The following is a 25,394-nucleotide window of genomic DNA, read 5'->3' as shown; positions in this document are numbered from 1 at the left end:
ATTTTCTGTTTCTAATTTGTGACGAATATTTTTCAGGTTTGCTGGTTATTTATCGCTTTGTGTTTCTAATTTTATCACTAATATTTATCAGGTTTCCTGATTACTTATTTTCAACAAGTTCCTTATGCCCATTTTATTCAGTGTTTGAACATTCAGATATTGTAAAACTCTATGAATTTAATTTATTAAGTAGAATTTAAATGACGAAAAACAAATACAACTATTAGTGAATATTTCTATGGTATAATAATAATACAATAATCTACGTACAATTGCAAGATACAACAATAATGCTATGTATATGTGTATATTTATTATTGTTTTCTATTACGACAAAGTTCTGCGAGATAATGTAGAAATTTAACCTTTACAATATTATTTTAAAAATGCATTCAATAAAGATATTACCTGGTGGAACCTTACAGAAAAACGTACCATACAGTCTTAGAAAAAAAAATTCTGCCATTTTAGCAAAACAAACAAATTTTACAAAATTACGTTGCAGGAAAAATGTTTTAACTTGAAAAGTCATTAGTTGTTGAATAGTTGAAAACATAATAGCGTTGACATTTAATCCATGTTGTTATTTAATATTTTAAAATATCGCATTGCTTCAAATGTTTTTTTGTCAAACTTTTGTGTTGTAGGCAGAGACATCTATATTTATGTATCACAATTTTAAAAGTTTTTTAAGCCTAAACGATATTACTAAGCTTACAAAAACCAGTGATTTGTTGCATTTATTACATTTCGAGGAGCGTGAAAAATATTTACAATTAATAAAAAATAACGACTTTTATTCTTTGTGTGACTATGTGTTAATTGTGTACGTCTTAGAGACAACATTTTGAACGCTTGTGCGTTTTTTAGCTAATTTCGTTTATTTAGTCTCACCCTAATGTGTTCCATATAGGCTACTGCTTTATCTGGACAACGCACTCCACTTCGATAGACGTGCTAACAGAAACAATATTGAAAATAATTATGTTTCCCCCAAGTTAAAAAAATGAAGGCTTATATATCTAAAAATGGGGTTTCCATATATGTGGTGAGCACAGCAAGGATAGCCTATTGTGTAGCATTGTGTCAACAAGAAGAAAATCTTACAGACGCCCCTCTACTTAAAAAATAGTTTAGTTTTTGTTTTGAATATGAAATAATCGTTTTTCACGTTACACACCGATTTGACTATGCGTGTGTCTTGCACATATTCCTTGAGATGTAATTTATATTGCATAATAAAACGGAAAACCTGTATGTGCTCACGAGCCAAACATTTGTTGGCATTCAAAAGTTTACATAAATGCAAATTAAAATATTATTAATCAATTAATTAAAAAACTATTTACATTAGTAACAGCTCATTCTGGAACTGTCTGGAAAAACTAACAACAGTTTCTAACTGGAACCGAATCGAAATAACTCTTTCACTGCCATGTGTACAACAACTTTTCCGGGACCCTGTTTAGAGATAATCAACTCTCCCAGTACCATGTTTATAGGGAACACACTTATTACCGAGACTATTTTTAGATACACAATAAAAACAAACTCGTTTAAATATATCATTATTTATATAAAACGTAAAAGTATTAAATTTCCATACTTTCATTAAAATCCCTTTCTTTACAGTAGTATAACACTCGAAACTCACCTTGAGACTATAATCATACTTTTTTTAGGCTTAGATAAAGGTTTAGTGTGTCCGAACAAATGGCAGCGAAAGACGTAAACGCTAAGAACACGGGGATTTTGACATGCCAAGTCTTTCACGTGTTACCCCTACTGGATGTAAAGTATGTGTTTTATTATCTAACGATTTAAAAGCCATTGCCAAGGACTAAATTAGTTCTTAGTGGTAAACTGTAACGGTTAGTCACATGCCAGTAACTGCTGACTGGTTGCCTTTTTGTTTTATGTTAAGTATTCAAATTATAAGAAGCGCCATTTAGAACGATTACTCACGAAATACGAGAAAAAATGTTTTGGTCAAATAACTATCTTTTAAAGGGCTATAAGATAAGTTTTAAATCGGTGACATTCAAAAAAACAAGTAATTTTGAGAATAGAAGAAATAATTACATGGTTAATTTTAACTCTGTGACATTCGTAAATCATTTAAATTAATATTTTTTTGTCTATTTATATGGTTTAAGAAACAAATAACACACAATCTTCAACGTATAAGGCGTGAACTTGTAGTTCGTTAAAAGTTACATTAAAAATTTATTATTTTTTTCCTACGCTGGACACGTGATAAACTATAATTTAAGACAAAATGCTAAGATATTGTTTTTAATACTTAAGTTTTATAACATTCTGAATAACAGGGCTGCAGTATGTTTATATCTTTTTCTCTTTCCGTTTATTTATTCTTTCACTTCCTAATCTCACGCTTATATGTTAAGCCTAATATTTCTTCGTTTCTTTTCCTGGATATTGTTTGATAGCCACCACCTTAGTGTTCATCCGCTTCTGTTTGTAGTACCAGTATTCTATCGCTAGGGTAATGCAAGCCAACACCACTCCGATGAAGATGACAATAAATACGCCACCTGTGAATATTATAAATATTTTGATGAAAGGTTATTAATGTTCGTATTATCCATTTGTATTGTATCGATATTTTCATACCTTCTATACGACTTAACGATTTACTTTTACCTTCCCAATTATCAATTAAAATATTAAAATCCATGGTTCGATTCCCTGCAGTGAACAAAGTGAATTAAGACCACTGTGTAACTTTGGGCCCAAAACTACCAAATAAAAACTCGCTTACGCCAAGAGAATTTATATACATGCCTAAATTATAAAATAATTTATTTATCTCTACTAAATATGTAAGTAATTAATTTTTATTAAATAATGCAGAAGTAATATCGTAATAAAATTAATAAATTCTCAGTTCCTTCTTTGTTTCTTTATGACAAAAATTTATTTTGCAAACTGGGGCCATAACTGCCATAAATCATATCGAACCTTCCAAAAAGAAGATTTTGCAGTGGATGCTATTGCCTACTTACCTGCCCTCTATAGTCGATCTGATCTGTTTAAAATTATAGAGAACGATGATAGATATTTCTTATGCAGCTGTTGGAATGTTACCCAATGAATTAAGCCTTTTTTTTTTTTCACACAGTATTGAACCCAAAACCTCTTATTCGCAACTCGTGTGTTTTAGCAACTGAGTTTCTGATAACATGATACTGTTTGATAACTAACTACCATATTTTCCTTCAGACTGCCTGTTTTCTTATGGAAATTTATTCGGCTGGGTAACAAACCCGAGATCTCTTGCATAGCAGATGAGTTTTCTACCATTTGAACAATTCCCAATCAAGCAGCTTTTATACAATTCAAACTAACACACTATTATCATAAATAATTATAATACATTATGAAATGTAATTTGCTTAGACAGTTAGTTAGGGAAAGTTCACGGATTTACAACGCTGAAATTAGGGGTTCGATTCCTCTCAGTGGATTCAGTAAAGAGCTTGATGTGGCTTTGCTATATGAAGAATACACACATTTTTTCTCGGTATTTAAAGGGTGTTTAAGCACACATTACGAAATTATTGCAAATACGGATTGATGCAATTTGAAATATTTATATTTAGAGACAGTATGTCTTACGTGTAACGAATACGACTTTGGCTGACATATTGCTTCTACGTCACAGCACGAAATGCGATACACCACGTTCGTTTTTATAAATTAGAAAGTTAGGAAATGAACTTTCAGAAAACTCTCCCCAGTGTCTCATCCGTAAACCCGAAGGCTTATAATACTGAAAACTAGGTTTCGATACCTCTCGTTAGTACAGCACAGATAGCTCGTTGTTTAGACTTGTACTTACAACAAAGAAAGAAAGAAACACTTTCTTTGTTTAGTTTTCTTAGGTTTTGATTATTACAGAAGTTAACTTTATAAGGCCTACTTGTTACTTAATTGTTCATGTATGTAATTATGTTAACTGTATGAATTAAATGTGTTGCTTTTTTATTTGTCTAATTATTATGTTAATATACCGAGAGGAACTTTTTCTCACATATGTCACTGTTGAATACATTGATTTTCCACACATACCTATATTTTCAATACTGATACCATCACTTTGTCGGTCACTGTCCTCACAAGTCACACGTTCTGTGTTCTTGTTCCACCATTTTTCCTTTAAACCTTCCAATTTCCTCTGGTTGAGCAATTTTAGAATCCTTGGAGATAAGAATAGAGTTCAAGATAAAAACACACACATGCAATGACTAACACGTGTTTCTAGGCCATTTTTTTTACAAGACTTTCACCTTAAAAGATAAAAATTAATAATGTTCTCATAGATTCTATTGTATATACCGTTTGTAAGATCTTTTAGTAGTATAGTGTAGCCCCCCAGAAGCAAAGTGGTATGTCTGTGGACTTACACTACTAGAAACAAGGTTTCGATGCCCATGGTGGACAGAGCACTGATGATTCTTTGTGATACTTTGTGCTTAATTAAAAAACAATAATACAGTGTATTTTTTATCCTTATTAATTGCCATTGTAAGTTAACCATTTACATGCCGAGTTGCGAATACTGCTCGAATAACTGCTATGTACAAACGTCCATATTGCTGTATAGTATCAAGTACTAGTTATTTCGAATTAATCGGAGTGTTTAGTTTTATTTGGTATCGATATTAGGCATACGGGCGAAATGAACACGTCACAGACATAAATCTACTGATCAGAGAGTTAAGATGGCAACCAATCAACGACATACCCTGCCTATTTGGGACCATTAATAACAGATTTTACCGTAACAATTATAACACCCAACAGCTAAAAAATACGCGTCATCAATTACTAACCGCGGCTCGACACTTGAATTTCCTAATCCGTCTCCCAACACAAAACTTGCCATAGTTTTTGAAAGGGGGTTTATTTTATTTATACAGTGGGCTTACAAAACTGAAGAAAAGTGAAACTTCATTCAATATATTTTTAAAATAAAGTAAAAATACTTTAATTTAAAGCTAACAGTTAAATGGATATGCTTATACAAAAACCTGTAATTCAAATGATTCACCAATACTCATCTTGGGAAAACTGAAAATTTTCGGTAGTGCTGGCACCTATGAGGAAACTAAAAATATTCTATTGTGCTGACATCTAGGGAGAAATTGAAAATATTCTATAGTGCTGACATCTAGGGAGAAATTGAAAATATTCTATAGTGCGGACATCTAGAAAGAAATTGAAATATTCTATAGTGTTGACATCTAGGGAGAAATTAAAATATTCTATAGTGCTGACATCTAGGGAGATATTTTTTTACTGGTGTTCTTACCACGTGCATTATCACTGCGTATTGCAGTGCAATTATGAACTTACGCACTAGACAGCTGGTCTTTCAAAGGTGAACCTTGTTGAACTGCGAGAGCCAGAGGTTTACGGCTGAATTCATTTCCAATTTCTTCTAAGTCACAGTTTGTCATTGTGGCGTATTTCACTTGCGTGGAGTCAGCTAAAGAGAAACAAAAGTCTTATAGTTCGTTCATTTAGGTTATTATGATAGTTTTAAACAATCAGTTCATGTTCAAATTAATCATTTCCAAATTACAGAAATGTTTTAAGATTCCGGTCCGTGTTAAAATGTATTTATAACTTTGCAAATTACCGATTAAATTATGTTCTTATTCTGAGAAACAAAAAGTCACATAAACTATGAAACCAAGATCTTCGAGAAGTTTTACGAACTTGAAAAAATCGTAGTTGTATTTGTATGTGTGAGGGAGGAGGGACTATTGGCTTGTTCGCCCAAAGCTATTCGAGGAATATCTCCATTAGCCATTCCTAATTTAGGAATGAAAGACTAGAAGTAATGCAGTTAGTCGCGACTCCTAGGCTACTCGTTTTCCAGCGAATAGTAGGAATGATCGAAACATAATAACACCACCACGGGTGATAGAACGAGGATGCGAGTCGAGCTCCATAACTACCAGGTCACGCCAGTAATGGAAATAAATGCAGTTGACTTCTTGTGGTTAGATTTGAATTAAAACAAACAAGTAACAACCAAAGTAAGTTATAAAAGATATGTCTCTAAGTGATCCAGTTTAGTCTGACTGAGTTTCATTGAATTTTTACGTATGAAAAGTAGAAAACCTTCTTGATAGCGTAGTGGTCGACATTGGGAAATTCATAACAACCATACTACGCTCTTGTAGCTAAAATACACGTTTTCTGTGACTGTGAAATTTACGAGTTTTTTTTTTATTTATACCTTTCACTTCCGAAATGATTCACTTATTTCATCATATTATGTAGTAATATTTTGGCCAGGTGATTAGGGTGCTCAACTCGTAATCTGAGGGTTGCGAATTCGAATCTACGTCGCATCAAACATGCTTGCCCTTTCAACCGTGAGAGCATTATAATGTTATGGTCAATCCCACTATTCGTTGATAAAAGAGTAGCCCAAGAGTTGGCGGTGGGTGGTGATGACTATCTGCCTTCTCTCTAGTCTTAAACTACTAAATTAGGGACTGCTAGCGCAGATTGTCCTCTTGTAGCTTTGCGAGAAATTCAACAAAACAAATAAACAAACTGATATTATATCCAAGCTGTTACCAAACTCAGTACAAAAAAACCATGAATAAAGACGACAGGCAATCGACCGGTAATCAGGGCATTACCTAACCCTAACGTGACCTGACCTAACATAACCTAAACCTAATCTAACCTAGCACGGAAATAGGTCTCGAGTAGTTCTGCACAAAAGTATAGCTTTTATATATATCTATCTTATCTTCGATGTTTCTGTTTTGTTTCCCCAGTGGCACAGCGGTTTGTCTTCGAACTTACACAACTAGAATCCTGGTTTCGATACCCGTGGTAGGCATAGCACAGATAGCTCATTGTGTAGCTTTATGCTTAATTACAAACAACAACAAATCTGTTTTGATTTGTTTTTAAACTTACAATGCAAATGTGATCTCTTACTCGTGATGGTTTAAGGGAAAGTGACCCAGTATTTTATGGACGAGTAGACTCTTGGACAAGAGATTCTGGATGGCCGTAATTTATTGTATAAATGCCTTACTACAGTGGCAATTTTGTATTTTTAATGCATAAACATGTGATACTTGAGTAAGAACCACATTATGCCAAAAACAGTAATAAGTTTCCAATGAAATAGGCGGACCAATGTTCTGTCAAAACATGCAAAATAAGTCACTTAACTGTGGTTATAATGATTATTATTGTTATAAATCAGTGCTTATCGACTTATTATAAGCATTTGTTCCCTAATAATGTCGTAAGATGAATGTAATTCTATCATTAAGCAAGATGTGTTTATTGGGCCTCCAGCTAAAATGCATTATTTCAAGTTTCTTGGGCCAGATGCAGTCCTTGTGCCGTCATCTGAAATGCACTATTTTAGGTTCATTGGGCAAGATGCGGTTCTTGAACCGTTAGGTGAAATACGCTGTTTCTAGGCCCTGGGACCGATGTATAATACTATAATACATTCTTAGTAACGAACTATCTTAGTGGTATTAAATCACCTACATATAAACGCAAATTATTAACGAATAACCAGCCTATAAACGCAAATAATCAACCTATAAACGCAAATTCTTAACGAATCACCAACCTATAAACGCGAATAACCAATTTATAAATGTGAATTTTTAACGAATCACCAACCTATAAATGCGAATCCCTCTTGCGAACCCTGAGATTCTTTCACTCTACGAACTCCTGATTTAAACGACGTTGGCATCTCGGTCTCTTGCATTGTCCACCAGATCTTGGTGTACTTGTCACTGACAGGATAATCCCAGACAGCTAATTTAGCCCGTTCGGTGTCATTGAGGTCGTCGTTTAGGGACATATTCTTCCAAATCCTTGAGAGAGAGGAGATAAAATGATTATCCTTTAAGACAAAAGATAAACCGAAATTCTTGGAGTACTAATCTGGAAAAGAAAGATACAACCGAAAAGGTAAGGAAGACGTTTCTAAAACTTTCCCTTTTCAGAAACTTTTAGAAATGTCGTCTCTCACCACCAGTGTCGCCCCGAACTGAGCCTATTTCATCTTTGTTTGTTCATCATGAAAATACTGCTTAACAAATAAACTATTAAGCATACCCATTAAGCATGTATACTGTACTTTTTTCTTTGACGTTGCTCAACATAAAAGTAATTTTCTGTAGTTAATAATTATTTTAATCGTTTTAGTGAGTTAATGTTGCTTTGTTGCGTTAACTTTAGATGGTAGTGCCATCTATTGGGTTTAAAGCAATATATCTGTATCTTTATAAAAAATATATGTATGATTCTGTGTTCGACTGATGGTGACATCTACACATGAAAGACAAAAACAATTCTCGTCACCTAGTAAGGCCAAATAGACTCGTTCGTAACTTCGTGTAATTTAACTAGTAAGACAAACTGATTCATTCCTTACACCTTATAAGTATGATAATTACAAGCATGGATATGAGTGCTTCGTTATTGTTCTAAAAATCGCTGTTAATTATCACGCAATTCACTACCAGTAACTGGTACTTAACATTCATAAATTTAGTTTGTTTTGTTTTTATTATGCGATAAGCGCAAGGGTTTGCAGTGTTAAAATTCTAAGTTCGATCCATTCTGTTTCAGTTAAACAAAGACGAAGACTGCGATACTCACTCGTAGAATTTTTCCTCAATATGCGCCATTCTTTCGAAGTACGTCATAGAAGAAGTACCTTTCTGGGGGGCGTATTTTATCTTGTACTGCTTAGCCAGATCGTCCAGACTCTCAATGGGAGAATCTAAACGAGAAACCGTTAAAAACGCAGCCAAGTTCGCAGTATACGAAGCAATGATGATGAAGCCAAACAGCCACCAGGTGGCTGCAACTAGTCTACCAGAGAGATTTCGTGGAGCCTCGCCTCCTCCTATAAATAGAAATATTTGTAAGAAATAAATTTTTGTTATTGTAAAAGTGATATAAAAAACAAACGTTTTCCAGTATTAATGCTTTATTCCCCGTTTTTAATCAGAAATTTTTATCCGTTTGATATATTTCGTAGTTTTAACCTTAGCGAGATCAAAAACAACTCGTAATTTAAAAATAAGAGGTTTGATTTGTTTTCAATTTCACGCAAAGCTACAGGAGAACCATCTGCACCAGCCATCCTTAATTTATCAGTGTAAAACTAGAGGGAAGGAAGCTATCACTGCCAACTCTTGGATTACTCTTTTACCAACGAATAGTGGGATTCAACACACATTATAATGCCCCCACCGCTGAAAGGGCGAGCATGTTTGGTGGCACGGGGATTCGAACTCGCGACCATCGGATTACGAGTTGAGAGCCCTAATCACCTAGCCATGCCGGACTTGAATATATATTGAGTGAGTTGTGTGAGTTATGGGATGAGATATACATTTTTAAACTACAAAACAGTGTTCATAATTAAATTTTATTATATGAAACATACCGAACTTCAGTGTTTGCAGTTATTAAAATAGTAGACTAATATAGTTATATAGTTGATATAGTTATATAAACAATACTACTAATTATCTACATTGTTGTTTGATATAGTTATATAAACAATGCTATAACTATATACACTATTGGTTGATACAGTTATTTTAACAATATTACTAACTATTTACACGAGTTTTTGATATAGTTATATAAACAATGCTACTAACTATCTACATTGTTGTTTGATATAGTTATATAAACAATGCTATAACTATATACACTATTGGTTGATACAGTTATTTTAACAATATTACTAACTATCTACACAAGTTTTTGATATAGTTATATAAACAATATTACTAATTATCTACATTGTTGTTTGATATAGTTATATAAACAATGCTATAACTATATACACTATTGGTTAATACAGTTATTTTAACAATATTACTAACTATTTACACGAGTTTTTGATATAGTTATATAAACAATGCTATAACTATATACACTATTGGTTGATATTGTTATATAAACAATAGTATAACTAGATACGCTATTGGTTTATATAGTTATATAAAAAATACCACTAACTTTCTACATTATTGGTTGGTATCACCAGACAAAGGAAACAGTATCACAGTATCTATTGTTCATACCTGTGGTTTAAATAGTTGTGTGAAGTACCTATTTTTTAACGGCACAATGTATACAATATGCCTATTCTTTCGCGGAACTAGCTATATAAAGTACCTACTTTTTACGGAACCATGTATGTAAAGCAGTTACTTTTCTGTAGAACTAGCTATGTAAACCATCTGTTTTGTTACAGAACTAGCTAAATGAAGTACCTACGTTTTTACGGAACTAGTTATGTAAAGAACACAACATAACCTTGTGGGGTCAGCGACGTCATGCAGAACCACATGCACTCCTTGATGTTGAAGTCCCGTTTTTCATCATCGTTTTTGTACTTCTCCGAATTGTTGTGGAAGCTGTAGGGACTTAGTCTGTCAAACAGGTACATCAGTAAACTGGAAGAAAACGTAGAAGGTAAGGAGACTAATCTGTATCAGCCTAACACAATAGTATAAAGAAGTTCGAAAAACCTAATAGAAAACGCCCTATGGTGACAATCTGGCTTCGTTTTAGTTACTCTTTTAACGTGAGGATTACGGCCGAAAACGTCGATAACAGAAAGGTAAGCAACAGATAAAACAGTGTATTTATCTAATTTTATTTGTTCAGTGTTAATTTTCATTTCTGATCAATGTGTAGCATGTGTTGGAAAAGCTATTCATACAAGCTCATCTTTATATATATTTATATTTTTGCTTTTTTGTATTACAGATGTAATGATATTTTTTGTTAAAGCGCCATTTTGTACTAGTTTATTTGGCAAAATTGTGAAGAGAGATTTGGCAGTTTTCCGTACTCTCAAAGTTTCACTGAAACTACTTATCATTACTAAATTATGGTAGTTCTGTTCCGTGTTTTGCCCAGTTCTCTATTTGAGGTAAACCAGTTATCGTTACTTAATTATACCAGAAACTAGTTCTGTTCCGTGATATACTCAGTTCTCTATTTGAAGTAAACCAGTTATCGTTACTTAATTATACGAAACTAGTTCTGTTCCGTGATATACTCAGTTCTCTATTTGAGGTAAACCAGTTATCGTTACTTAATTATACCAGAAACTAGTTCTGTTCCGTGATATACTCAGTTCTCTATTTGAGGTAAACCAGTTATCGTTACTTAATTATACCAGAAACTAGTTCTGTTCCGTGATATACTCAGTTCTCTATTTGAGGTAAACCAGTTATCGTTACTTAATTATACCAGAAACTAGTTCTGTTCCGTGATATACTCATTTCTTGACAAAAATGTTCAACAGTAACGTATTTCGAGCAGTTGGAGATTGAAACGGGTTTTTTACGGTATTCCACACGCTGAAGTCCCCGTTAAGTCGCTTGTTGAAGAAGGCGAAGGGAAACCTTTATTGCCGTACGCTAGGTCTATCTGAATCGGGTTTTCAGTAACAGCGCATGACCTGAGAGGTTCAGGTACAATCTAGACCTTTTCTTTTCGCCTTGCCTATTTTAACTGACATACAATGTCAATATACAATACGAGATCAACACACAAATAATAATAACATTTATTTCTCTTGAGGATCGTGTCCATGAATATCAAACTTAGAGCATTCAGTGCTGTTCATCATGTTTAATTAGATTGGCCACGAACTGTTCACTGGCTGACGTCATTTTCCTATAAACTAATATATCACAAACGTAATTCTATGTAGTTGATGTTGTGAGACTTGTTTGGTATTATATCTGGAAACTGTTCCATTGAACTGGTGAGGAAAGAACCCATTAATGTTTGGCTTATGTATGTAATTATAGGTGAAAGATGTTTTATTTGTTTGTTTGTTTGTTTTTTGAATTTCGCACAAAGCTACTCGAGGGCTATCTGTGCTAACCGTACCTAATTTTATAGTGTAAGACTAGAGGGAAGGCAGCTAGTCATCACCACCCACCGACAACTCTTGGGCTACTCTTTTACCAACGAATAGTGGGATTGACAATCACATTATAACGCCCCCACGGCTGAAAGGGCGAGCATGTTTGGCGCGATGGGGAAAAAGATATTTTGATATTTTACCTATGTTGGTAAATGTGTTTTTGACTGCTTTTCTTAATGGGTTACTTTATGTATTTGTGGTCACCGTTTGCGATGGTTTTGGTTTGTGTGAGTGAAGGGTATTTGTTGACTGAATGCTTGTTTGAAAAGTATTTATGTTTCATTGTTTGTTTGTTTGTTTTTTGAATTTCGCGCAAGGCTACACGAGGAATATCTGCGCTAGCCGCCCCTAATTTAGCAGTGTAAGACTAGAGGTAAGACAGATAGTCGTCACCACCCACCGCAAACTCTTGGGCTACTCTATTACCAACGAATAGTAGGATTGACCGAACATTATAACGCCCCCACAAATGAAAGGGCGAGTATGTTTGGTATGACGGAGATTCGAACCCGCGGCCCTTAGACTTCTTTCTAATTTGCGGTGCTACGTGTTTTATGTATTCTCCAAATTTGATGCCAAGGCACTCAACGGCTATCCTCTCTAGCCATCCTTAATTTCGAAATGATAGACTGGAGGGAAGGCAACTGGTCAACATAGCCAACTGATAGGTCTTGAGCTACTCTTTATCATATAATCGTCACATTATAACGTCACTTCAAGAATAAGGGTGAGCATCTTTAGCTACGTGTTTCGATCCCACTGGATACATATTACACTATAAAAGTCTGTTGTTGTTATTATTTTACTATCTCCACTCTTAACTATGTGAAATCTTAATTTTACACGACATCATTGAAGTGGTTCATCATATAGACAGAAAAAGCACATGATACAATACAAAGTATCTACTCAACTACACAACGTCGTGTTAAATAATTTACTGTAAGAAACGATTAACGGACACCGACAGAGTGAAAGTAGTATATAAATAACGTTTACCCCACCTTGTGAAAAAATAGGCAGCCAAAATACAACCCCAGACGTTCGTTTCTAATACAGTCAAGAACTTGAAGAGCGAAGATGGAACTTGGGGTTTTTTCATTAGAATAGAAATGCCCACCAGATCATAATAAGGCACAGTGAAGTCGACCACTGTCTCTCTTTCGGCCATCACAGACAGAGGAGCCAGAGCAATGTCCGCTTTCTACAGTAAACAGGATTGGTGTAGACTATAATCCGGATAGACGTAAATTGTACAGAATATAAAATCAAATGTATACATTCTAGAACTTTCTGATGTGTTTTTTTTTTTTTACCAGCATTTTCAGTGGAAGATCTTACACGTTTTGTTTTTCAAATAACTAAACAATTTTGTTTTAATTGAGGGGAAAAAGGTCGACCTGTGTTATATGTAAAACTTCTAACAATAGATTCCATTATAGATTGGATGAGAGATAATTAAATAATTTAACTTGACCATAACATCATAAACTGGACGTAGTGGATAAATACGCCAAATTAGTGTGTTTGAAAGTTCTTAGTTGCGTATCGATTGACACACGTACCTGGTCTATTAACTCCTTTATCATTCCGTTCCATTCGTTCTTTTCGTTCATGGCCCCAAACATTTTGTCCGGAGCTTCGCTAATGATGTAGTCAAACTTGAGAATCTCTTTGATTTCGTCGATTAGATCAATACAATATCCGTAGTATTTAGGAGATCTTCCGTCAGCATATTCTCGTTTCATTACAAAAGGAGGTTGCTGAAAAATAGAATAGAAATCGTTGAAGAAAGAGAGTAACTGTTCGTGACTATTTGTTAGTATGGATACATTCCACCAGAGGGCGAAATATGCGATACCGGGACTAAATGACAAGATCGGTTACTTTAAGGCTTTGACATAACCTTTCGTGTTTAATTTAAAATTACTGATCAGAGAGAGGTAAGTCAGCCACTAAGCGAAATATCGTGGTTCGAACCTTGGACTTGCCTATACGAAGCTCAGCACAGTAACTAATAAGCCAATCCAGACCCCAAAAAATAATTGAAACAACAATCAAAATACATATTTTGGAGGTCAGGTGTAGCCTACTAATTAGTATGCCGAAAAGTGCATTCGAGGATCCATGGTTCGCATGACTTCACCACAAAGAACTTCACGCTCCACGCGTTAAACCCATATGTGTGTGTGTGTGCGCGTGTTGTAAGAGTAAGAATCAAATCCTGCAAATTGTGATTAGTGGTCTTACCTAAATGCTTGTCCCTCAGTAAGTTTTCGATTTACAATGCTAAAATCAGGGGCTTGATCCCACTCGATAGACACAGCAGATTTCAGGGCCACGTTTGGTAAAGGCCACGTTTGAATACTTCTGTAATATGATTAGGCTATCAATTTAAGTTTAGAAAGCGTTTAGGCCTAGGTATGGTCTTATTGTTTTGGGCGATCGACTCGTGGTCGAAACCTCTTTCTGAACATGTTTCTCCTTTCAGCTGTGTATGCGTTATAATGTAATGGTCAGTTTTACTATTTTTAAGTGAGGAGTAGCCTGATCTAGTTTATCACTTTTAGGAAAGAGAAGTATAGATAGTCCTTGAGTATCTTTGCAGGAAATTCAAACCGAAAAAACAAACTTAAATGTAGGGCGGGAAACCAGTTATTACCTACCGGGAAGTGGGGGAAGAGGTCAACTTCAACTGATTGTCCCATGTCTATGAGACCTAAAGTACGATACAGGTCACAGACAGATGTAGGGCCGTCGAAATCGATTATTCCGTTGTGGAATGTCTTTTTAAAGAACTTGCTAGAATCTTTCGAATTAATCTGTTCTTTCCTTAGATTGGAGAAAATATCATCGTTTTCGGTTATTTCAGAATTTCGTACAGAACTACTTAAAGGATATTTGATCATAGGTCACTCTACCTTGGAACCGGTATACAAGAGAGAGAGGACACCTAGTCAGTATAACCCACTAGAAACTCTTGGAGTATTATTGTTTGTAATAAGAGTTAAAATTCATTGTCACTGCAGCTCTAGGTTGGTTTAGTTGTTGTGAAGCTCTAAACGTCACAATGGACTATTTTTGTTTTGCCAACCACGGTTATTTCTATCTAACATTTAAAACCGTGAATCTGTAAGGCAAAATCAATCAACAAAAGTAAATATATCTCACGAATAAAAAAATCACGAAACCATATACTGCTGCATACCATATATTCCCGACATCAGCAGACAAATAACCAACATTTGGCAAAAACTAGTAACAAAATATGACATTCCAGTTAATACTAAATTTATTTAAAAACCAGTCACAAATCTAAGGTCTATACTATGCAAAAACTACACTGAAAAACACCGCACCAACATTATTTATAAAATACAATGTGATAACTGCCACGACTTCTATACTGGAGAAACAAGTAGAAATATGGAAACCAGATTGAAAGAACACAAAAAGTCACCTTCACACATTTTCGAATACTGCAAGTCAAATAAACACAACATAACCATAGAAAACACTCAAATGCTAAATAAGGAAACAAACATAAACAAACAGAAGCCTTACGTATACAACAACTCAAGCCTAAAATAAACCACTACAAAGGAACACTTTTATACCTATATTTAAAATAATATAATAATAATAAAACAAATAATATAAAATTATATATTCAAATATCTAAGCTCGCCCTCTACATTCCGACACTTAGTTACATAACCTCTTTCAAACATCTGGTCAGCTATCGATCAGTTACCTCTTTCTTTTTTGTGAACCTGACGATGACCGAAAAAGGTCGAAACGTTGTTCGCTCCTCTACGTGAAAAATTGTTTCAACCCAAACGAGCCGTTTTTACATATATATTTTTCTTTGTTATGAGCCGTAGTTGAGCGTATGAGTGAAGTAAACTTGTTATCGCTGCCTATAACGTATTAAATAGAAAAACTGACATCAAAAAATTATTAGTCGATTTACAACACATAATGGTCAACAGATGGCGCTGAGAATTTAAATTATCCTAATAAATTTTGAAATAATTTAATTTTGCATCCAATCAGTAATATATAAATGTACACATGACCGTAGACCCAGTGTTTTGTTTTCATCAATGTACTGTTTTATTAACAGTTTTTGAATGTGTAGTCGGTTCGTGTCGTCCGTTCGCTCGTTTCTTCTGCATAAAATAAACTCGATTGTCGGAAACCTTTGTCAGTTTTTTTATTGCATTCAAAAGAATCCAAAGGTCATGAGGTTAGAAAATTAAAACTAGACTATTTCGAGTGGACGTTTATTTTAATGAATTTTCTGCAAATGTGATGTGAAATAAATTTGGTATTTTTAAATCAAAGGTACGTAAGCGCATGTCATAAGCTACTGCCCCTCTCAGTGTCTTAGCAGTATGTCTGCGGACTTACAATGCTAGAAACTGGGTTTCGATATCCCTGGTGGGTAGAGCACAGATAACCCACTGTGTAGCTTTGTGATTAATTTCAAACAAAAACAGCATAAACTAATGACCACAGAGAAGACAATCGGTCAGCAACACTCAGAGTCACTTAGACTTTGTCTTATTTTCAAGTCGAATTACGATATTGACTCTTACTTTCATAACGTGCCCTTATGTTTAGAGGCATTGTGTCTCGAATCTAGGACCCACGATACGCAACCTTGAACCTAACTACATGGCTAGAGTAGATCCAGAAAATGTAATTTGCTATATGAAAAAGTGTTTTTCCAGCATGATACAATAAGGCCAATAAGAGAGAGACAAAAAAAAAAAAGTGTTACTTTAAAACTAGAAAACACACAGTTGTCACTTGAATGAAGATAAGTTGCACTCACCACAACTGTTGTCACCCGGTAAACTGTCACAGCACTGTACACATCAAGAACTGCTGGTGGAATGTTAGCTTCCATTACGATTCCCGAGGGTTTGCCGTAAGTCCAAGTTGCAAGCTGTAATTAGCAAAATATAAGTTAAGAGAGAACCATTTTCTTTTTACAATAAGTTTGAAGAGACTTATTTTTACAGTGAGTAAATAGAGACCTATTGGCATTTAACGGTCAGTTAGAAGAGGCCTATTTTATTTTAACAATCATTTAGAAGAGACTTATTTTGTTTTATCAGCCAGTAAGTAGAGACCTATTGTCTTTTAACAATCAGTTAGAAGAGACCTACTTTTTTAACAGTGAGTAATTACAGAATTATTTTCTTTTAACAAAGAATTCGTAAAACGAAGTATATTTTGCGTAAAAAATTCTTTTCGCAATTAATTTACCAGTACTCTCCATTGATACTTTGACCTTTGACTTACTAAAAGTTTGTAAATCAAACATCGGTATTAAACACGCATAATAAATAGAAAAACAACAACTAAACTGCCGCTTTCTGTTGACAGCTATAAAATATTTTATAAATTAAAAAAGATAACAGTTTCTTTTGCACTCTATTAATGAAAGAGAGATAAGATATTGATCAAGCTTTGTAATAACTTTACTTTATTTCTTTCGGGAGCCTTGTCATTCTCAATTTTAATGGTTTCAAAGAGTAGTTTCAGTTCCTGGTAGTTCTTTCCGTTCTGATTGATGACAAATCTACCATAAGCACCATCAAAAGATTCCTGAAACCATAATCAATAATATATACATGGTATTTCAGGAGACAATGACTAATTTATGCAATTTATCACGAATGAAAAAAATGAATATAGGATTTTTTTTTACTATTCTCAGATCGTAAGTAATTCTGAATAAGAATCAGTGAGGAACGCCTCGTAAAAATATGTAGTAATAAAAGAAACACCAATTTAATGTGTCATACTAAAAGAAACCCGTATTGTAATGTATCATAATAAAAGAAACCCGTATTGTAATGTGTCATAATAAAAGAAACCCGAATTGTAATGTGTCATAATAAAAGAAACCCGTATTTTAATGTGTCATGATAAAAGAAACCTCTATTGTAATGTGTCATAATAAAAGAAACCCGTATTGTAATGTGTCATAATAAAAGAAACTCGTATTGTAATGTGTCATAATAAAAGAAACCCCTATTGTAATGTGTCATAATAAAAGAAACCCGTATTGTAATGTGTCATGATAAAAGAAATCTGTATTGTAATATGTCATAATAAAAGAAACCCGTATTGGAATGTATCATAATAAAAGAAACTCGTATTGTAATGTGTCATAATAAACGAAACCCGTATTATAATGTGTCATAATAAAAGAAACCCGTATTATAATGTGTCATAATAAACGAAACCCGTATTGTAATGTGTTATCGACTGTCAGTAGTGTTAAAAAAGCAGCTGGCAATAAAGGGGAGATAGCATAATAGACGATAGTTGTTATACATGCTCGTCGTATATCTTTAGCGTAGATTCGAAGGTTAAATGTATTGAAGTTTCTGTTTAATCATATCTTAAATATTTCAAGCATGGAAATTTAAATTTTGGCCCGGCTTGGCCGGGTGGTTAAGGTACTCGACTCAAAATCTGAGAGTCGCGGGTTCGGATCCCCGTCACACCAAACATGTTCGCTTTTTCAGCCGTGGGGGCGTTATAATATGACGGTCAATCCCACTATTTATTGGTAAAAGAGTAGCCCAAGAGTTGGTGGAGAGTGGTGATGATTAGCTGGTTTCCCTCTAGTCTTACACTGCTAAATTAGGGACGGCTAGTGCAGATAGCCCTCGTGTAGCTTTGCGCGAAATTCAAACCAAACCAAACCTATACATTCCCGAGACAGTCTTATGTGAGAGTGAAAATGAAACACGTGCTGTATGTTTCATTACAGATCACCAGATGAAGAAGACGTGCAAAGTTTATTTAACAAAATTGCAAATATACTGTTCCCTAGTGGTTCAACTGTAAGCTTGGGGGCTTATAACACTAAAACTCAGAGTTCGTTTAATAACTTTTAAATAGTTTTGTTTGTTTCTGTCAGAACAAACTGAATCAGGAGAGTAAGTTGTTGCCCAAGGTTTTTTGTTTGTTTGTTTGTTGTTGCTTAGCTGCATATTGGGTTGTCTTTGTTGTATCTATTGCAGGTGCAGCGTGGGAACAGTTGTAATATGAATGAGCTGCTTCGGATATCTTATTTGATATATTTATAAAAGTGATGAAAACTGAAAGAGTGAGGGTTGGTCATGCGCTAGAGTTTTGAATTTCTGAACTGGCGAGCCGGATTTAAATCCTTATAATATGACAGAATATTCTCTCACTTTAAATAGGTTATGAGTTCGTGATAAGTATGATAGCCAATCCCAGTAGCTAAAAATTACGGATGGCTGCAAATAGCCTAAGATATATGTTGGAGATCTGGACTACAAAACTAGCGAGTCCGATTCGAATCTGTGAATTACTACAATATATTCCCGTACTTTAAGCTGTCGGTGCGTTATAAGTGTGACAGTCAGTCCCATCCCTATGATCAGTAGTACAAAATTAAGAAGGATGATAATTAGATTTAGTAACTTTGCCAGAAATAGAAAAATACCGATAAACCAATTTACGATTATCACCAGAGTCCCACAGTGAGAGATCCCAGACTCTCAACTTTTTTCATGAGTCCCAGAGAGATTTTTAAGGGTCTCATAGGTAAAATGTAATAAGCTAGAAAAATAGAAAGAAAACACTTTAGTGTCAATTTAAAACTTTGTTAACAATGTACACTACATATTTACTTTCTGCAAGTGGAAAATGGCATGTTAATGTTCAACGAAAAGTAATTTTTGTGATAAGATTAAAAATACTCTTCTTAATTTGAAAGTTTTCAAATATTTTTGCATAACCTCTAAAACCTACTAAATAAATACCAAGTCTTTTTTTCAAAAACACTTTTTATTTTCTCTCTTATTTTCTTTATCCTAACTCTATATGTGGTCGGTTGGTTTGACCGATCTCGTAACTACCATAAAAAATTAGGAAATAATTATAAATTGTCCCTATTTTCTTTCTGGAATAACTGCAAATTGTAAAGAAAATCGCAACTGTTTATCTAAAGTATCTTAAAGTTTATAAAATTATACATCTAATTATACTTAAATCTTATTGTTCTGTTATCCTTTGAACTATATATAACTATTATTAACATCACATAAATTGCAAGTCACGTGGCGAACGTGCAACCCACATTATGATATCCAGTTACATAATGTACGGACTCCTCGCGAGTGTACCTCATAAAAATATTATTATTATTTTACTTTAGCTAACCTAAAAAGTTTTTAGCCTTAACATTTTAGTTACTTTTATAATAACGAATAAAAATACATATTAAAAATAAGAAATATAGTATTTATCCTAGTCTGTTTTTCTTTACTCTCACCTGTCAATGAGATATACACCATTCTTTATGTTACTGTGTTAATAATTTCTGTTCACTGAAGAATGCATCAAAGAACATAGATTAATAACATACGAAAAGGAAATAATGCTCTGTAACTGTCACAATTTTTCTGGCTTTCTAACTATGCGACAAAAGCCGTTTAAAATTCAAATAAAGTCGTTGTCGTGTTTTCCGCGATAATAAAATTGAATTGCACAAACAACAGCGTAATATAATAGATCATTTAGTAGAGAAAAACTTGGATTGCAGTTGGCTTTAAATAACGTAATCTTAACTGTGAGAGAGAACTGTTGACAAGTTCTTCAAGAGAGAATGTGACAAGACGGTTCTAATTTTATGTTTTATTGACGTGTAACTAAATTATATTGAAGGTTATGTAAATTAGGGTTTGCCTGAACGATTAAAACATTATAATGAGTAATATAAATTATATTTATTACTTCTCGGAGAGGTGATAAAAATTTGAGAACAGGAATGATACAGATAAAAATATCACAGTTCTCATAGTTGGGGATATCGAAAATATTTAAAATATTTTCTGATAAAATTAAGGTTTAAATTTTAATTAATACTAAACTTGGATTTACTGTCAACATTATGATGCTGAATGTATTCACACACATTGACAATAAAGTAGGTTAATCAAATGTGGAATGTAGCTCTTTGAACTTTGAGTAACCCAGGGTGAATGGGTTAATCATGAGGTACGTTCACGTGGCTTTACTATCATTGATGAAACTTATTAGAAGTTGATTCTGGACAGTTGTGTGCAAACTGCATGCTGTTTAGCTTCTAAGTTCGAACCAAATTACTTGTGCTTTCCTTGTATATGGGGCATTTTGTATTACGTATTCGATAACTAGGAGTTGGAGTTAACTAAAACCTTGGGGTTTTAACAAAATCTTTGTTGTTTCAAATATCAAAGTGTTTTAATCATAGTTAGGATAAATAATGAAAAATACTTATTACGTGTTTTTCTTTCCTTCTTACGTAGATATAATCTGATATAATAATAAATAACAAAAGGAACTATTGGATTTACTTCAAAAGCCTAACTTGAACAACAGATGAAGACAAAATCTGGACAACAACTTGATACACGTTAACGAAAATAAATTCGTTTTATTTAATAAAACAAGAAAAAAAATGCTTTGATGACAGCCACCCTTCGTAATAGATAGACACGTTTGATGGTAGTTTATTATAAATAAAGAAACAAAGGTAAGTTGCACGTCCGTTCCTTTCGATTTGGGAGATTTACGATTATCGTTATTCATAGCATGTTGTTTAAAACAGTTATCTTTATGGTTCTGCATAACACACCACTCATGCTTTTACTATTGAACATCAGATAGTTTGAGGGCTACCATCCGGGTCAGCGGTAACTTTATGGGCTTGTAACTCTTAAATTTTGATTTAAATCTCCATGGTGGACAGAATACAAATATAGCCCATCTTGTAACTTTGTTCTATGAAAACAAACAAACAGAAATACTCTTTGATAAATTGTTTAGGCAGAGTATTCATGATGAAGCTTTGTAGAATGGACGACAACTGGCAGTTTTGGAGACATAAGTGTAGAGGACGACATTTCGAAAGACTTTCAAAACGTCGCCCTCTGCACTTGCGTCTCCACAACAGGCAGTTGCCGTCCTTTCTACAAAGTTTCAACAAGAAATAATTTAAACATGTGGAACAAAGGCAGATAGTGTGGTTTTACCGTGTTACAGATAAGCAACGCAAAGAAAACATTTTCACAGGGGCATCTATTTTGCACCGCGCTTTTGTTTGAAGAAAAAATATTTTGAAGGTATTTTTCGAAAGTATTTGTTTTACAATTAACACTAGCTATATCCAAAACAGGACTCTCTAAGCATTTAAAATGGCTAAAATTGACGTTTAAGGAACACATTTTCAACAACAAGGTTTTAATTTTTTTTGCAACAAATCTCTTGTTCCTTTAATTTTATCCTCTTTCATTTTGTTCCATTTTTGTCTTATTTACTGTGTAGTACTAATTAGTGAACTCATTTCAACGTCTCTTAAAATTCATTTTTTGAACTTTACCTTATTAAACTTAGTATACTGAATTTTTTAAAATCAGTTATGTGGTGATCAAATAAAAAAAGGTCTTATTTCTTTAAAAAACCTGACGGGAAAAATTAAAATTGTACAAAGTGACTGAATAACCTGTTGTAAGGCAGCGGAGAGGTCGATCTTCTCTCTTTCTTCCAGTTGCTTACTGTTCATGACTTCGCCGCATTTTGGGTAGCTTAATGTCTCTGGCCATTTGGAGCTCTTTAGTCGGTCAGCAACTGCTCGTAGGGTCATTTCTGTCAAATCGTAGTAAAAAGCTGTGTCCACCTGGAGAGTTGAACAGTATTTTACTAAGAATTACAGTCTTCAACTTTCTTCAACCCAGGTTGAATACATTTAGCAAGTAATTAGTGGAGCTTACCCTGTGTATTATATGGGGGGCTCTCATATTTTGCTGTCTGTATTGTGTGCGTGTAAAACGTACATACTGATTATTGAGCATTTACACAATGTGTTTAGTGTATTTTCATATTTGTTTTATAAGATCAGAGGGGCGTGTGTGATAGAAGCGACATCTGGCTTACTGGACTTAATTTTAACATTTGTGAGTTTTTTACTATTTTACTTACGTCTGTAATATTGGTGTAAAAATTGATGTTTTTTTTTTGCTTTTCATGATTAACATACCATTGGATAAGCCCGCGTAAGTGATTAACATTGGATAGGCCATTGTCATACCATTGGATAGGCCCGCGTAAGTTGGTTTTCATTTAGCATCTTTACTCTTGTGAGATCCGTAGGTTCAGGATAAATGTAGAGGGCTGTGATATTGATGCAAGCACACGAAGGTTTTGTATTTTGTTCTTTCTCTTCCTGAAAAAAAAATATATTTCAGATTATGTTGGCATTTTCTGTTTAATGCTTTTAACTCAAACAGTGTTTTAAACGACCTGGTAAGAAAATCCAAAGTTCAGATTATAAATATCTATACTTATAAAGTGATGAACAGAAGAAGAAAGCGACCACTGGCAAGGCTATTTGAGGAACAACCAATCAGCAGCGCTCTTGAAAAGGGTAGTAATACTGACCCTGATAGCAACTTTAAAGATGAGAGTTCAACGATATATTACGTTTTGAACTTTGGACCTTCTGTCCGGCACAAACTGACCACTAAGTCACGTCTAATCGATAAAATTAGTTGCTTTTCTGTTTGTTTATAATTAAGCAAAATAACTACCTGTGCTCTGCTCACAACGAGTACTGAAACCCGGTTTTCAGCGGTGTGAATCCGCAGACATGCCGCTGTACCACTGGGTGGCAGATTAGTTACTTGTTGTTTATTTCTTTATTTCTGTGGTAACGTTGGTAATGTAATATTTATAAACTTGGTGATGTTTTAATCCCTGTGGTGTTTATCTATGAAGGTTCAGAGTGACCTTGACACTTATTTGAGTACACCAAGTGGTGAGTTAATAATTACCACAAGCAAGCAATTAAATTCCAGTTGGTTATATTTTAAACATACGTACCTTCGAAATTAGAAACCATGCGAATTCCCGCCCATACATTTTATTTTCTTGAGCCTTTAAATAGAAAAAAAAAGGGCTTAGTAGAAATAAGTACAAATTGTTGATTATGCAGTAAATTTATACAGAATATCACTGAAATCCTATTAAAAATCGAGAAATTAATTTTGTACCCATGAACGATCAATTTTAACTTCAATGAGATTATTCCATGCTCTGTAAAGACAGTGTGGAATAAAATAATAGAAATCTCATGCCTAATTAATATGATGTGTTTCTTTTTCGGTCACCATAAGAACAGTATCAACAGAATTATTCATAACTAAATAAATTTTTATAAACTAACTAGTTCTTTTACAAACGTTTGGAGTCGACCAGTTTCATACCAGATGTTTTTGAACTGGTCTATTACACTTTTAATTTCATTCTATAATTTCTTGAATTGGTCAGTTCCATTCTGAGATACTTTGGCATGTCCAGTTTCATTTCATATTTGTTTAAACTGTTTTATTTCGGTCTCACGTTTGCGTTTATCGTGCGTTATCTGATGGACATCGTCGTGAAGGGTGTGTGTTTTCTCATAGCAAAGCCACATAGGGCTATCTGCTGAATCTACCGAGGGCAATCGAACCCCTGATTTTAGCGTTGTAAATCCGTAGCTTTACCACTGTACTAGCGGGGGACTCATTGTGAAGGAAGGAATGTATTTACTTGTTCTAGAGTCATACTGTCCTATTTTTTGGGCCATCGTGTATGATTTCAAAGTTACATAATTATATATGGGTAGATTCTTAAGACTATTGGTATCCTTGTCTTTATAAAACTGTCTCTTAGAAATATATTAGACTTTCGATGCATGTTGTCTCAGCTAAAGAAGATCCTATACTCACTGTGCTAAGAGCATTGGTTAAAGTTTCTGTAGTTCCAACAATGAAGAAATTATCAATGTCACTTCTGTCAAGGTCAGAGGCTCTTTTCTTCAGGTCTTCCATTGTACCGTCAACAGACAGGATCATATGACGGGTTTGTACGTTCTCAAGCAAAGTGCTGAATTTGTGTTCCATCACTGGAAAACAAAAAAAGTCTGTGATGTTTGTAAACCAGCAATGCAATGTTTTGCACGTGTTTATAATGTTGTAAAATATACTAGTTGAACGGCAATAACATTATAGTCTTTTTCTTTTACGTTTATCTTTTATAAACCAGGCTAGCTATGAAATTAACATTTTTGGAAACAAAAGAAGTAAACTGTAGAATGGGTCAAATGAAAGAATTGGGCCTTTCTGTTATTTTACCTCATAAACTGCACGCGCACGTAAATCTTACTGTTTAGCTATGTCAGTGATTTTGTATGTTTTATCTTGTTTCTTAGCTTTGTTACTGATTTAGGTAGCGAGATGATTATCACTAGATGTGATGTTAATTGTCTAATTAATTATATTTTATATATTTAAATGCAAATTTAAACGTTTATTAGCTAGTT

General features: G+C 34.0%; 1 protein-coding gene across 3 annotated transcripts in view; it reads right to left on the bottom strand.

The window, feature by feature from the left end:
- Positions 1–162: 162 nt before the first annotated feature.
- Ir25a (ionotropic receptor 25a) overlaps positions 163–25,394 on the bottom strand; it is a 38,989-nt gene continuing 13,757 nt past the window's right edge. For all 3 annotated transcript variants that reach the window (XM_076515945.1, XM_076515944.1, XM_076515946.1), the window contains 14 exons: positions 24,802–24,977; positions 23,915–23,968; positions 23,124–23,258; positions 22,539–22,712; positions 17,495–17,617; positions 16,839–16,952; positions 13,564–13,761; positions 13,003–13,202; positions 10,369–10,508; positions 8,689–8,938; positions 7,699–7,898; positions 5,380–5,512; positions 4,093–4,220; positions 163–2,555 (listed from right to left, as the gene is read on the bottom strand). In XM_076515945.1, the coding sequence (XP_076372060.1) occupies positions 2,410–2,555; positions 4,093–4,220; positions 5,380–5,512; positions 7,699–7,898; positions 8,689–8,938; positions 10,369–10,508; positions 13,003–13,202; positions 13,564–13,761; positions 16,839–16,952; positions 17,495–17,617; positions 22,539–22,712; positions 23,124–23,258; positions 23,915–23,968; positions 24,802–24,977 (2,171 nt within the window). In that variant the 3' untranslated portion in view covers positions 163–2,409. The remainder of the gene's footprint in view (positions 2,556–4,092; positions 4,221–5,379; positions 5,513–7,698; positions 7,899–8,688; positions 8,939–10,368; positions 10,509–13,002; positions 13,203–13,563; positions 13,762–16,838; positions 16,953–17,494; positions 17,618–22,538; positions 22,713–23,123; positions 23,259–23,914; positions 23,969–24,801; positions 24,978–25,394) is intronic.

This window comes from Tachypleus tridentatus, chromosome 7 (genome assembly GCF_004210375.1).
Source record: "Tachypleus tridentatus isolate NWPU-2018 chromosome 7, ASM421037v1, whole genome shotgun sequence".
NCBI classification, from domain to species: domain Eukaryota; kingdom Metazoa; phylum Arthropoda; class Merostomata; order Xiphosura; family Limulidae; genus Tachypleus; species Tachypleus tridentatus.
The sequence above is the reverse complement of the archived record's forward strand: the minus strand, read 5'-3'. Positions and strand labels throughout refer to the sequence as shown.